At 48.6% G+C, this 15,478-nt stretch overlaps 1 protein-coding gene across 3 annotated transcripts in view; it reads right to left on the reverse strand.

The window, feature by feature from the left end:
* Window positions 1-15,478, reverse strand: part of LOC119958190 (tensin-2-like) — a 381,277-nt gene that overhangs the window by 81,139 nt on the left and 284,660 nt on the right. For all 3 annotated transcript variants that reach the window (XM_038786559.1, XM_038786558.1, XM_038786557.1), the window contains 2 exons: window positions 1,776-1,836; window positions 1,290-1,365 (listed from right to left, as the gene is read on the reverse strand). In XM_038786559.1, coding sequence (XP_038642487.1) covers window positions 1,290-1,365; window positions 1,776-1,836 — 137 coding nt within the window. The remainder of the gene's footprint in view (window positions 1-1,289; window positions 1,366-1,775; window positions 1,837-15,478) is intronic.

A 15,478-nucleotide genomic window follows, 5' to 3' on the forward strand; every position in this document is an offset into this window, starting at 1 on the left:
ATATGCTGATTGGAGGCCTATAGGCCTGCTTTCGGAGCCATACTGCAAATTTGTCTCCTGATGCGACCATCAATTCACACGAGACGATTAGTAGAAGTGAACAGTGGTTTTAATAACCTATATCTGTGCCTGCCTGCGTGTGGTGAACGTATTGCTACTACAATTCACCACTGTATTGTATTGTATTATGTTGATGCCCTTGTGCGCTCCGCCTGTGGCTCTGCCCCCTCGGGGGTGGTATATAAACCTGCAGCCTGTAGGCGGCACTCAGTACAGAGCAGTCACAGTGATGCGACCATCAATTCACACGAGACGATTAGTAGCAGTGAACAGGGCTGTTTAGCACAGGGCTAAATTGCTGGCTTTGAAAGCAGACCAAGCAGGCCAGCAGCACGGTTCGATTCCCGTACCAGCCTCCCCGAACAGGCGCCGGAATGTGGCGACTAGGGGCTTTTCACAGTAACTTCATTTGAAGCCTACTCGTGACAATAAGCGATTTTCATTTCAGTGGTTTTAATCAGCTAGATCTGTGCCTGCCTGCGACTGCTCTGTACTGAGTGCCGCCTACAGGCTGCAGGTTTATATACCACCCCCGAGGGGGCGGAGCCCGCAAGGGCATCAACATAATACAATGGTGAATTGTAGTAGCAATACGTTCACCACTTCTCCGCTGTGTTTGTTCCTGTTAATGCAGGTTTACAGCAGCCTAATAGGTGGTGCAAAAAGCGGTCCAATGCAATGGGAGGTTAAAAATGTGCATAACTGAGGGCTTCCGGCTCCCTTTCTCCCAGTACTTACCTGTTGACTATGGCTTGCCCACGGCCCCCCCTCTCCAGTTCGATTTGTGCCCATCCATCGCTTGCCAGTTTTATGTAGTTGAGACGTGAAATTCATGTTGGCAGCTGGCCTCAGGCTGAAAGCCTGCATTCTAGCCTGGTCTCCAGCACAAGGCCACTTTTACATGAGGATACAGCTGAGTCACAACGTTTAAGGGTGTCTATAAGAATGGTTAACGATGTCAATCATCCTGATATTAAAACAGTCCTGCATTATAATGACTTCCGGAGTCTGCAGTCACAATTAGAAGAATCTCTGGAACAATGATTAAAAAGAGGCAGTATAACAATGATAAAAGGTGGGTGAAGGGGTCAGTATTAAAAGATGTGTCATCATTACTATGGTCTGTATATGATGATTAAAGGAGTTTACAGAATAAAACTGCCCCCTCACAATGACCACTTGCAAAGACACTTTTTTCTCTCTTGTCCACTCCGTGATCTGCAACTCACCATGATGTCTCCCTTCAGCAGTAAGGCTGGTTCGATTGAGATGCACAGCTTCTTAGACCCGGGGCCTTGGACGCTACTGTGGAAAAAGAGAACGAGGGAGCATGGATTTGTTAAGCTCGCACAAAAAGGGCGTGGGTGCATGACTGATTACTCACACGCGGCGGGGAACGGCGCCACCGCGCTGTCCGGCATTATGCCAACCAAGTCACAAAACTGATGTGATCTTTGAGCTTCAACTTAAAAGTCAAAAGCATCTTGGGTCTGTTGAAGCAGCTTGCTGGAGTCATTGCCCTCTGGATGAGGGGCTGCTATAGTAGATTTGAGATTGGTTTTGATGATTTTCCTTTGAACCAAGGAAAACATCTGTACAAGAGTTTTTTTAAAAAAAAATAGCTCGCTAGACTGTCTCTTCGTTATTCAGTGAAACATTTCCCTGAGCATTTCCTGTCTGCAGCACACATAAACAAACACCAACGTGGCACTTACTAGATTCCTGATGTGTAAACAAGTTGCATGGACTGATAAATCTTCAGGAATGGGTGGTAGCCTGTAATTAAGCAGAAATCCATTCAGCTCCATTCTTCAATGGTCAGACAGAGTTGACATTTCCTTCAAAGGTCAGCAGATCAATCAAACAGATAGGGAAAAGCCTGGGGCAATTGCAGGGGTACGGGGGGGGGGACGGGGAATATGAGGGGCCCTGCTGAGCCAAGGGACACCACAAGCTGGACGCACGTCAACCTTGGGTTGCCCGCAGTCAGATTTACTATTGCACGTTTCCTCAGGTAGGAGGGACTGCAATGGGGCAAAAGCTCCTGAAGATAAAATTCAGACCGAGCCATTGGTTGGCCTGAAGAGTTGGTCAATATGGAGCATTGGAAACTCCTCCATTGGCTGCCAGTTTATATACAAAGTATTCACAGCCCAAGCAGTATGCTCTGGACAAGTGTCCTCCCCTCCACCCCCAACACTTTTTTCTCATCCCAGCATCATATTCTTCTGTTCCTTGCTTCCTCGTGTCATTTTCTAGCTTCCCCTTAAATGCTTCTACATTATTTGCCTCAACCACTTGGCTGTGGAAGCAAGTCCCACATTTTCACTGGTGCGTAAAGAAATTTCTCCTGAATTCCCCAATTGGCTTTATCAATATCATAACAGCAACAACTGCAATACCTGGCCAAGCGTAACCATGAACTGACATATGGTAGTCCATGGTGTCGAATGGTCTCTTAATGCATGGTACCTGAAGAGAGAGTGACTGCCTTATATCAATGGTTCCTATTTCTGGTCTTGCCCGCAAGTGAAACAGCTGTCTCCCCTCTTAAAACCTTTTGCAATCTTAAACACCTGTATTAGGGCACCGTTCGGCCTTCTCTTTTCTAGCTATAAGGGTGGCATGGAGTTGGCACTGCTGCCTCACAGCGGCAGGGTCCGGGTTCGACTCCAGCTTTGAGTGACGTGGAGTCTGCACGCTCTCCCCGTGTGTTTCCTCCGGGTGCTCCAGTTTCCCCCACAATCCAAAGATGTGCAGGTTAGGTGGGTTTACAGGGATCATGTGGGGGATTGGGCCTTGGTAGGGTTCTCTTTCAGAAGGGCAGTGCAGACTTGATGGGCTGAATGGGCTCCTTCTACATTGTAGGGATTCCATTCTATAGAACTCCTGTCTCAGCTCACAGCAGCTGAAACCGTAATCCATGCCTTTGGCTCGCCTCATATCTTCCACCCTCATTAAACTTCAGCTCATCCGAAACTCCGCTGCCCTGTATCCTAACTGACACCAGGTCCCGATCACCCAACGCCCCTGTGCTCACTGACCAGCTCCCAGTCTAGCAATGCCTTAATTTTAAAATTCTCATGCTTATTAGAGAAATGGCAGATGGAGTTCAATCCAGGCAAATGCGAGGAGATGCATTTTGGAAGATCTAATTCAAGAGCGGACTATACGGTCAATGGAAGGGTCCTGGGGGAAATTGATGTACAGAGAGATCTGGGAGTTCAGGTCCATTGTACCCTGAAGGTGGCAACGCAGGTGGATAGAGTGGTCAAGAAGGCATACAGCATGCTTGCCTTCATCGGACGGGGTATTGAGTACAAGAGTTGGCAGGTCATGTTACAGTTGTATCGGACTTTGGTTAGGCCACATTTGGAATACTGCGTGCAGTTCTGGTCGCCACATTACCAGTAGGATGTGGATGCTTTGGAAAGGGTGCAGAGGAGGTTCACCAGGATGTTGCCTGGTATGGAGGGTGCTAGCTATGAAGAAAGGTTGAGTAGATTAGGATTGTTTTCGTTGGAAAGACGGAGGTTGAGGGGGGGGGACCTGATTGAGGTCTACAAAATTATGAGAGGTATGGACAGGGTGGATAGCAACAAGCTTTCTCCAAGAGTGGGGGTGTCAGTTACAACGGGTCACGATTTAAAGGTGAGAGGGGGAAAGTTTAAGGGAGATGTGCGTGGAAAGTTTTTTACGCAGAGGGTGGTGGGTGCCTGGAACCCTTTACCAGCGGAGGTGGTAGAGGCGGGCATGATAGCATCATTTAAGATGCATCTAGACAGGTATATGAACGGGCGGCAACAGAGGGAAGTAGACCTTGGAAAATAGGAGACAGGTTTAGATAAAGGATCTGGATTGGCGCAGGCTGGGAGGGCCGAAGGGCCTGTTCCTGTGCTGTAATTTTCTTTGTTCTTTGTTCTATTTTCAAATCCCTCCATAGCTTTGCCCCTCCCCATCTCTGTAACTTCTTCCAGCCTTCCAATCCTCCAGGATATCTGTGCTCCTCCAGTTTTAGTCTTTTTAGCATCCTGATTGCAATCGTTCCACCTCTGCCGTCCGTGTCTTCAGCTGTCAAGGCCCTAGACTCTGGAATTCCCCCCTAAACCTCTCTAGTCTCCTTTAAAACGCTTGTTAAAACCTACCTGTTTGACAAAGCTTATTTGTCATCTGTCTCTAATAGCTCCTTTTGTGGCTTGGTGGATCTAGCTGTTACAAGGAGGCATAACTATAAGGTTCAGGGTGGGAGATATAGGAGGGATGTCCGAGGTAGGTTCTTTACTCAGAGTGGTTAGGGTGTTGAATGGACTGCCTGTTCTATGTTCTATGATACTAAATTTTGTTCGATAATTGCGCACATAAATTGCATTGAGACATTCTACTACTTTAAAGATGCTATATGAATGCAATTCGTTGTTGTTGGCTGCTCACAGCTGAGGTGATGGGATGGAGCTTGGAGTGAGAGACATCAGCCAATCACCCTGCTCTTCCAAGAGCTGACAATCCCGGCTGTCAGGTATATTGGCACATCCTACAGGCTTGGGCCTAACAGTGATACCCTCCACTTCACCGTGGTCAAATAGCACACGGACATTCATCAGTCACTTGGAGGGGATATCATGGACTCATTCTCTGTGTCTATAGCAGAGGGGTAAGAGGGAGGGGATGTGAGGAAGAGGGTTGGGGGGGGGGGGGGGGTGGGTAGTTGGGTTGAAATTATGCCAACAAGCTGACTAAATATGAGCAAACACACTGAGACATTGAGAACAAATAGTTCCGGATACAGTCTGAGAAAATGGAAAGTCCATATCATGTGCTGACTTTGGACAGGAATTGAGTACACGAACTGTTGTAACTAAGGGGTTAATCATATCAGAAGCAATACAGAAAACACACATAGTCCACCTGCTGTCCAATAGATCGTGCGATCACTACTTGAGCCAAAACAGGCACCACCCAAATCATTATTTTATATGGAGTGTTGGCATAGAATCAATGGGGCAAATGGCCTCCTTCTATTCCATAATGACTCTACGAAGCAAGTGGGTACAGGATACTACCCAGTGCAAACAATGCGTGTACATTTCTGTTATCAAGGCCCTATCAAAGTGCAGCACGGTGGCACAGTGGTTAGCACTGCTGTCTCACGGCACCGAGGACCCAGGTTCGATCCCGAACCCGGGTCACTGTCCATGGGAGTTTGCACATTCTCCCCGTGTCTGTGTGGGTTTTACCCCCACAACCCAAAGATGTGCAGGGTAGGTGGATTGCTCACACTAAATTGCCCCTTAATTGGGAAAAATTAATTGGGTACACTAAATTTATTTTAAAAAAATCAAGGCCATATCAATGAACATCTTGGGGCGGGATTCTCCAATCTGAAGGCAGAGTGTTGATGCCGTCGTAAAAACTGGAGAGTTTAACGACGGCGTCATCAGACCACTAAGTGTAGCGATCCTCTGCCCTACAGGAGGCCAGCACGGCACTGGAGCGACCCACGCCGCTTCAGCTGCCGATACTGGCGTCAAATGCTTCACAATGCTAGCACAATTGCTTCACAGCTCCAGGGTCCCAGGTTCGATTCCCGGCTGGGTCGCTGTCTGTGCGGAGTCTGCACGTTCTCCCCGTGTGTGTGTGGGTTTCCTCCGGGTGCTCCGGTTTCCTCCCACAGTCCAAAGATGTGCGGGTTAGGTGGATTGGCCATGCTAAATTGCCCCTTAGTGTACAAATTTCCCTTAGTGTTGGGTGGGGTTACTGGGTTATGGGGATAGGGTGGAGGTGTTGACCTCGGGTAGGGTGCTCTTTCCAAGAGCCGGTGCAGACTCGATGGGCCGAATGGCCTCCTTCTGCACTGTGAAATCTATGAAATGGGCGCCGCGGGTCTGCGCATGCACGCTGCGACGGGCACGAAAGCGCACATGTGCGGTGGCTTCCTTCTCCGCGCCGGTCCCGATGCAACATGGTGTAGGGCTACAGGGGCCGGCGCGGAGCAAAAGAGGCCCCCACCGTGAGAGGCCAGCCTGCCGATTGGTGCACCCCGATTGCGGGTCAGGCCACAGCGGAGCCCCCCCCCCCCCCCCCCGGATCGGACACCCCTCACCCCCACCAGGCCGCCCCAGACAGGATGGACGCTGAGATCCCGCCGGGTAAGACCAGATGTGAACGGCGCCGGAGGGACTTGGGCTTTTTTGGGCGGCCACCTGGCCCATCCCGGGTGGAGAATCACCGGGGGGTGCCGCGTAGAGTGGCCCCCGACCGGTGGCGTGCCGACCGCGCCGGCACCAATTCTCCGGTCACCGGAGAATCGGCGGACCGTCGTCGCGCGAATCCCGCCTGCCGATTCTCTGACCCGGCGTGGGCTGAGAGAATCCCGCCCCTTGTTTTCGGTCTTATTTAAATCTATCCCAACAAGTTGCTCAACAGGTTATGGGCACAATTCAGTCCTTTAAGAGGAGAATTTACAATTTCAGGAGAGAGGATAACATGAGGGGACAGTGACTTTGTAAGTGGGTTTGGAATCACCTGCAGCCAGACGAGGTCAGTAGACGTCCTTCACATTACTGAACTTGATGGGTTTTTACAATAATCCAGAAGTTTCAAGTCACCCTTATTCATATTTGCTTCTTATTCCACGTTTATTTATTTATTTTATTCTTTCACAGGAGGTGGGCGTCCCTGGCTAGGACAACATTTGTTGCCCGTCCCTTATTGCCCTTGAGAAGGTGGTGGCTGGGGCAGCACGGTGGCGCAGTGGTTAGCACTGCTGCCTCACGGCACCAAGGTCCCAGGTTCGATCCCGGCTCTGGGTCACTGTCCGTGTGGAGTTTGCACATTCTCCCCGTGTTTGCGTGGGTTTCACCCCCACAACTACCTGAGGGGGTGGACAGCGAGAGCCTTCTCCCGCGGATGGAGGTGGCTAGCACGAGGGGACATAGCCTTAAATTGAGGGGTAATAGATATAGGACAGAGGTCAGAGGTGGGTTTTTTACGCAAAGAGTGGTGAGGCCGTGGAATGCCCTACCTGCAACAGTAGTGAACTCGCCAACATTGAGGGCATTTAAAAATTTATTGGATAAGCATATGGATGATAAGGGCATAGTGTAGGTTAGATGGCCTTTAGTTTTTTTTTTTTTCCATGTCGGTGCAACATCGAGGGCCGAAGGGCCTGTACTGCGCTGTATCGTTCTATGTTCTATGTTCTATGTGCAGATTGGCCGCGCTAAATTGCCCCTTAATTGGAAAAAATGAATTGGGTACTCTAAATTTATTTTTAAAAAAGAGAAGATGGTGGTAAGCTGTCTTCTTGAACCGTTGCAGTCCCTGTGGTGTTTGTACACCCAAAGTGCTGTGAGGGAGGTAGTTTCAGGATTGTGATTAACTGAATTCAAATTGCCCAGCTGCCATGGTGAGATCATTCGGCTAGGCCTCTAGTCGAGTAACAGAACCATTATGTTATCGTACTCCAGTGGCACATTTCAAAACAATACTTTGCCCAGAAAGTGCTTTTGGACATCCTGAGGTTGTGAAAGGCGCTATGAAATGCAAATCTTTGGTGGGTTAGTGATCTGGATTACAGGTCGTCATGGTGATGCTTCCTCTTTCCTGCATTCCTCAGGCTCGATTGCAAAAATTCAGAGTGTTTGCAGGAAAAATGTAATTCCACATATTGTGGCCTGCTTTACATTGCACCCTCCCCTCTGATATAAAGGCCAGCAATGAAACAATATCACCAGCCAGCGTGAAATGAAAGCTGGGCCTTGTTTAGGATCCAGCTGTAAATTCAGATCTCTGACAAATATGCAGCTGAATCATGGTCTAACTCTAACTGAACCTCTCTGTTGTTGACTGAACCTCTCTGTTGTTTGCTCAGTGTGAGGGGCTCGGCTATTTCCTGAGCTGATTACTTTAAAAGTGGCCTGAGACAATGTCAAACTGGCTGGGGCAAGGACTCTCATTTGCCTCACTCCTCTGCAGACATACACTCTTGGTCTGCTGGCATGTTTTCATGGGTATTTTGATATCACGCTATATATGTGCTGACTATGGGGAGAGATGGCTGTAAACAGTGGTGGGGGGGGGGGGGGGGGGGGGCGGCATTGAATTTTGTCAAAACATCAGATAGTGCAATGAAATCATACGGAATGTTTAAAAAACAATAAAATTGAGAATCCTCTCGGGGATGGACCAGAAGAGGTAAAGTGAGAGAAATCAAGAAGGAATGGAGAGATGATGCCAAGCTTGTGAGTTCTAGGATGGAGGAAAAACTGAGGCCCAAGAAAGGGATTAGTTAGACTAATAGATGGTGTTGTGCGTTTCTTAGAAGGAGGATGGAGGATAGGAGCCGTCCCATTCTGGCCGTCGATTTCAACGTCGATTTGAGTGCTCCATCATGGGTGGCTGTGTCTTCAGTTAAGAATGGCTGTAGAGTGTTTTGTATGCGAGACCAAGGCAAGGAACTTGGGAGCAGCTTTACCAATGGAGGAAATACAAGCTCCACATAAGAGCAGAAGAAGTAGGAGCAGGAGTAGACCACATGGCCTGCTCTGCCAGTCAATACCACCTCCCCCCCCCTTTCCCATATTCCTCGATTTCTGAAGAGAACCACAGAGTATCTGTGCCGCCCATCAAGCATCTATTCTAATCCCATTATCCAGCACTTGTATGCTCTGGCGTTTCAAGTGCTCATCTAAATGCTTCTTAAATGTTGTGAGGGTTCCCGCCTCTACCACCCTTTCTGGCAGCGAGTTCCAGATTCCCATCCCCCTCTGGGTGAAAAAGAGTTTCCTCAAACCTCTTTAAACCTCCTGCCCCTTACCGTAAATCTATGCCCCCTCATTATTACTGCATTCAGACCCTTTTATGTTTCAATGGGATCACCTCTCATTCTTCTAAACTCCAGAGAATATCGACCCAATTTACTCAGACTCTCATCACAGGACATCGCCTCATCCCGGGCACCAATTGAGTGAGCCTTCATTGTACCACCTCCAATGCAAGTACAGCCTTTCTTAAATATGGGGCACGATCTACTGGCCGCGTTGCGCCCGAAAGGTGGCACAGCGTGGCCGGTAGGTGCAGGGAGATCCCTCTTCCGGGATCTACCCGGCTCGCCACGCCTCACAAGATCTAACGCAATCATGTGAGACGTCGTGATCTGAATCCCGCCCATTGTGCGTAGGATCACTATTTTGCAAATCTGTATATTAGAGTGAGACAATTAGTCGCGCCCTAATATGCACTCCTCTGATCTACCCGAGGCGTTGGGATCTAACCCCTTCGCCTCAGACGAGCACTGTTCACACTGGTCTCCACAAACGGGGACCAGTCAGAATGGCACTTCAGAGTCAGAGGCTCCCAGGTGCTTGTTTACTTGGCCGGGGGGGGGGGGGGGGGGGGGGGGAAAGCTCCTCAGTGCTGGAGGATGTAGGATTCTGCGGATGTGGGATTGGAAGTAAGGAAGAGTTTGCCAAATGGGAACAGCAGTAAAATGATGACAACAATTTCAGAGTAGAGCAAGGCTGACCTTGCTGTGAGCTTTGCTGGCCTGTTCAGGGAAAACAAGAAAATAATTTTCCAGAGTTCGGGAGGTTATGAGATTTGAAACAGTTCTCGTGAGCTGAATAAACAAGCCGCCAAAGGGTTTGATAATGGGCAAGGTTTTAAATACAGAACAATTTCCTGTTTTCCAGACAATCTGCATATTGACTCTGTACAATACTATCGACAACACCAAAAGACGTTTAGATTCTTTATTCGGTGGAGAATTTGATACGTAGAATTTACAGTGCAGAAGGAGGCCATTTGGCCCATCGAGTCTGCACCGGCTCCTGGAAAGAGCACCCTACCCAAGGTTAACACCTCCACCCTATCCCCATAACCCAGCAACCCCACCCAACACCAAGGGCAACCTTGGACACCAAGGGCAATTTATCATGGCCAGTCCACCTAACCTGCACATCTTTGGACTGTGGGAGCAAACCGGAGCACCCGGAGGAAACCCACGCAGACACGGGGGAGAACGTGCAGACTGCACACAGGTGGCAGTGTTTTGGGGTTTGTCTTAAAAGGGTGTTATTTAATCTCAAGGGTTGTGCTGAACTCCATCCACATTATTACGATACCATGGAAAGATTATTCACAAGCATCTGAAATGTCACCATATTAGGAGCAATATTCCTCTGCTGCAAAGGATGTCTCTGATGAGATTTGCGCTGGCCATATGGAATCCAGGATCAGAGATCAGAGTCCACATCAGAGTTTAATATTTTCCACATTATTTTTCCTTCGGCTCTGCTGCCAGGAGGCAGTAACCAGCTCTCAGTAAGTGCTGGGGTCAGGCCAGGGGGCACCGTTTGGAATTCTTCACTTCAGATGCTTCTCTGTCCTGACAGGACATCCTACAGCCTCCATTTGGCCCCTCTCCAAGATGGTGACAGGAATCCAACCTGTGTTGTGCCTCACTCTGCGACTTTGAGCAGCGCTGACAATCGAGAGCCGACTCAAAGCTGTCCTCCTGGTCAATGGGGCGGGAAACCCCAATGAGTTCTTAATTTCTGATCCTGTCACAAACTGCCGTTGTTCTTTTCCAACTGATGATCACCACTCGATTCCTGAGTGCCAGTCGGCAAACACAGGGCGCGGCAACACACATGGAGCTGCCCGAGGGTCAGGCAAACACACACCACCAATCTGTCCTTACCCGAGATCAGAAGATGATTCTTGAAAGATGGCTGCAGAAAAAGGTTGAACCGAGCTTTTGCCCCCTGCCAAATTCAAAATGGCAGCCTGGCGATGAGCAGCCATTCACACGCGCCAACATTGCCACCCGAGATAGGAAACAAAACTATCTCGTGAGGGGCTGTTCCCAGCTTTGGGCAGCAGTCTTTCATATTCATTCTTGGGATGTGGGTATCCCTGGCAACCCTGGCATTTATTGCCTATTCTTGTTGCCCCTGATGTGGTGAACCTGCTTCTTGAGCTGTGCCACCTCATTTATCTCATCTCGCATTTCAGATCCTGAGATTAATATAGATAGGTATGGAGCACAAAACAAGGAAGTTCTGTTACACCTGTATAAAAAACTGGTTTGGCCTTAACTGGAGTATTGTGTCCAGTTGTGGGCACCACACTTCGGAACGATGTGAAGGCAGTAGAGAGAGTGCAGAAAAGATTCAGGAGAATGTTCCAGAGATGAGGAACTTCAGTTATATAGAAAGATTGGAGAAGCTGAGACTGTCCTGCTTGGAGAAGAAGATAGTTGAGAGAAGATTTGATAGAGGTGTTCAAAATCATGAGGGATCTGCGCAGAGTAGATAGGGAGAAACTGTTCTTATGGGCGCAAGCATTCAGAATCAGAGGGCACCCATTTAAGGTGTTTGCCAAAAGAACCAAAGGCATGAGGAAAGACTATTTTTACACAGTTAGGATCTATACGGTACTACACTGCTCAGAGTGATGTGGAGGTAGATTCAATTATGGCTTTCAAGGTGGAATTGGATCATTATCTGAAAACAGAAAGGTTGCAGGGCTACGGGAGAAAAGACGGGGGGGGGGGGGGGGGGAAGAGTGGGAATTGGCATGTTGCTCAGAGAACAACATGGACTCAATGAGCCTGCGTATTCTCCTTCTGTGTTGTAATCTATGTATAATGTCAACATTGAATATAAACAGGGTATGGAACAGCCTCATTCATGGGTTGCTGTCGATATTTGTTTTCCCTTTTCTTTTGCGGAGATTGTGTGTTTATCTTGTTTTGAATGCTTGCCAGTATAAACATGCTTTTCATGTCACCCTCACTGTGTGGAAGAGTCATGTGATGGGGAGGGGAGAGGGCAGTGTTGCTTTATCGCAGGAGATGCCAGTCTTCCTAGTTTTACCTCAGACACCCTGTGCTCTTTTTACCGATGACTGCCCAGAAAATGGGAACGGGACACAAACACTGAACTTCTTACACTTGCCGTGCACTGGTTGGAACTAGATGGCCGAGGTACGGAGGCACCGGATGAACCATCACTTTGTTGGCTTTGGTGTTTCATTCACATCAAAGGGTGACCTGGTCACATCCTTTGAAAGCAGAGTTGAGCCAAAGGAATGCTTTACTTTGAATTTAAAAAAAGAAAAAAAAAAAGATTTCTCCTGCCCACAAAATGGACAGCCAGGCACTGAAGAGAAAGCAAACCATTGTAAATTTAAAGGGATAAAGAGGATAAAAGCACAAAGAGACCGAGACCATATGGAAGAGAAGTGAAAAAGAATGGGAGAAACGACTTTACTCGGAGAGTGGTGAGAATGTGGGACACTCTCCCACAGGGAGTGGGTGGTGTAAATAGCGCAAATTCATTAAGGGGGAAGCTGGTTAAACACGAGGGAGGAAGGAATAGAAGGATATGAGTGATGGGGGTGAGACAGGGAGTGGGAGGAGGCTTGAATGGAGCGGAATGGCAAGTTTCTGTGCTGTACCTCAATGCAACGCTCTCAGAATACACTTAAGCCCTTTCTCCCTCTCCTCAGTCTGCACTCAATTGGAAGGATGAGGCCATAGTTTTCCCTGGAAATGGTGCCTCTTGCTCACAATCAAGGAACAATCTAATTTTGGATTGGATCAAGAAAAACCTTTGATCCAGACAGAGCCTCCTTATTGAAGATCTCACTTACTTTGGCACAATGCTAATAAACAGATAAGAAGTCTTACAACACCAGGTTAAAGTCCAACAGGTTTGTTTCAAACACGAGCTTTCGGAGCACGGCTCCTTCTTCAGGTGAGGAGCCGTGCTCCGAAAGCTCGTGTTTGAAACAAACCTGTTGGACTTTAACCTGGTGTTGTAAGACTTCTTACTGTGCTCACCCCAGTCCAACGCCGGCATCTCCACATCAATAAACAGATAGATAACCAATTTGTGCAAAGTGAAATCCATTTGCTCGCAGATGCTCAGAACCTATAAATTAATCTGTGATTCATATTTGCATATATACACATAAGATGGCAAAGAATGTACTGGGGCATTATCATAAATAAAAAGTAGGAGGCAATAATGAGCAGAAGACTACGATGTTGTGGCCATTAACTATGATGTGGCCATTCCGGAGACATGGATTTCACAGGGGCAGGAATGGCTGTTAGATGTTCCGGGGTTTAGATGTTTTAAGAAGAATAGGGAGGGCGGTAAAAGAGGAGGGGGAGTGGCACTGTTAATTAGGGAGTGCACCACAGCTGCAGAAAGGAGGTAGTTGAGGAGGGTTTGTCTACTGAGTCAGTATGGGTGGACGTCAGAAACAAGAAAGGAGCAGTCACTTTATTGGGAATTTTCTATAGACCCCCCAATAGCAGCAGAGAGATGGACGAACAGATTGGGCGTCAGATCTTGGAAAAGTGCAGAAGTAACAGAGTTAGAACATAGAACATAGAACAGTACAGCACAGAACAGGCCCTTCGGCCCTCAATGTTGTGCCGAGCCACGATCACCCTACTCAAACCCACGTATCCACCCTATACCCGTAATCCAACAACCCTCCCCTTAACCTTACTTTTTTATTAGGACACTACGGGCAATTTAGCATGGCCAATCCACCTAACCCGCACATCTTTGGACTGTGGGAGGAAACCGGAGCACCCGGAGGAAACCCACGCACACAGGGGGAGGACGTGCAGACTCCACACAGACAGTGACCCAGCCGGGAATCGAACCTGGGACCCTGGAGCTGTGAAGCATTTATGCTAACCACCATGCTACCCTGCTGCCCCAGTTGTCATGGGTGACTTCAACTTCACTAATATTGACTGGAACCTCCTGATGCGACCATCAGTTCACACAAGACGATTAGTAGAAGTGAACAGTGGCTTTAACAGTGGCTAGATCTGTGCCTGCCTGCGACTGCTCTGTACTGAGTGCCGCCTACAGGCTGCAGATCTATATACCTCCCCCAAGGGGGCGGAGCCACAGGGGCATCGACATAATACAATACAATATAATACAGTGGTGAATTGCAGTAGCAATACATTCACCGCACCTCCTTAGTGCAAATGGTTTGGATGGAGCAGATTTTATCAGGTGTGTACAGGAAGGATTCCTGACTCAATATGTACACAGGCTGACGAGGGGGAGACCATATTGGACTTGGTGCTTGGCAATGAACCAGGCCAGGTGTCAGATGTCTCGGTGGGAGAGCATTTCGGTGACAGTGACCACAACTCCTTGACCTTTACCATAGTCATGATGTGGAGATGCCAGCGTTGGACTGGGGTGAGCACAGTAAGAAGTCTTACAACACCAGGTTAAAGTCCAACGTGTTTGTTTCAAACACTAGCTTTCGGAGCACTGCTCCTTCCTCAGGTGAATGTTGCTGTGGTGTGGAACAGCCAAGCCCCAGTGTCAGGTCTAGGCCACGCTCAGTCATAGAGGGGCACCAAGTCTCCTCCGGCAGCACCTTCCAAAACCCCCAACCTATCACCTCAGGGGACACGGGCAGCAAATTCAAGGACCACCTGCAAGCTCTCATCCCAAGTCACACAGCATCCTATCTTGTAACTATATAGCCGGTCCTTCACTGTCGCTGGGCCAAAGGGCAGGAGTTCCTGGCCCTTCCCACTGGTGAGATTATCTAGAACTGCCAAGTCGATCCCCACTGCGGGTTCCCCAGAGGCGGGGAAGGTGAGCCACACAAAAAACCGTAGGTTTCAGCAGGAAGATCCCGCCACCGGCCATCAGGGGAGCTGGAAAGTTCCTGTCAAAATGCTGGAACTCCCTCTCAAACAACACAGTGGGTGTACCTACACTGTGTGGAATGCAGCCGTGCAAGAAGGGAGCTCACCCACCACCAAGGGATGGCCGACAAATGCAGGCCTAGCAAGCAATGCCCACGTAGAGTCATAATGAGAGGCCATTCGGCCCACTGAGTCCATGCCTCATTGCATACATTTCTAAAATAAAAACTGTGTAAATTGGTAAGAGGAGCCCAGCTTCGAGTTTGGGCTCCGACCACTGGGCTCGAGGGTCAATGCTGTTACGCTCACTTCCTCCTCAGCAGCCAGAACCCTTCCCTGGCCGCTCCACAACACTGCCATAGAAATGGCCCTGGACGTTACCAATTCAGACACTTTTTGTAGCAAGCAAAAAAAAACTAGCTGAGTGCAAAGAGATCTCCTGAATCGCCTTCATATTCCAGCCGGTGTTTCATCAGTAACTGAGCTGGGCACATTGCTCTCATCTGCTCTTAGTTTAAACACTGCTGACGTGTTGTTTGAAATGGCCACTTCAAGAAGCTGGAAGACAGGAAGAACGTCTATATACTTTGGCTTCTCTCTCTTGTATACATACCTCTGCACATTTCTTTTACCCCCCCTTATGGATTCTGGATGGCCCCACCTAGCAGTCAGGTTGGTTTGGCAACGTGTTTTCCATATCCACGTGCAGCACAACCG

This window comes from Scyliorhinus canicula, chromosome 28 (assembly GCF_902713615.1).
Source record: "Scyliorhinus canicula chromosome 28, sScyCan1.1, whole genome shotgun sequence".
In the NCBI taxonomy this organism is placed as follows: domain Eukaryota; kingdom Metazoa; phylum Chordata; class Chondrichthyes; order Carcharhiniformes; family Scyliorhinidae; genus Scyliorhinus; species Scyliorhinus canicula.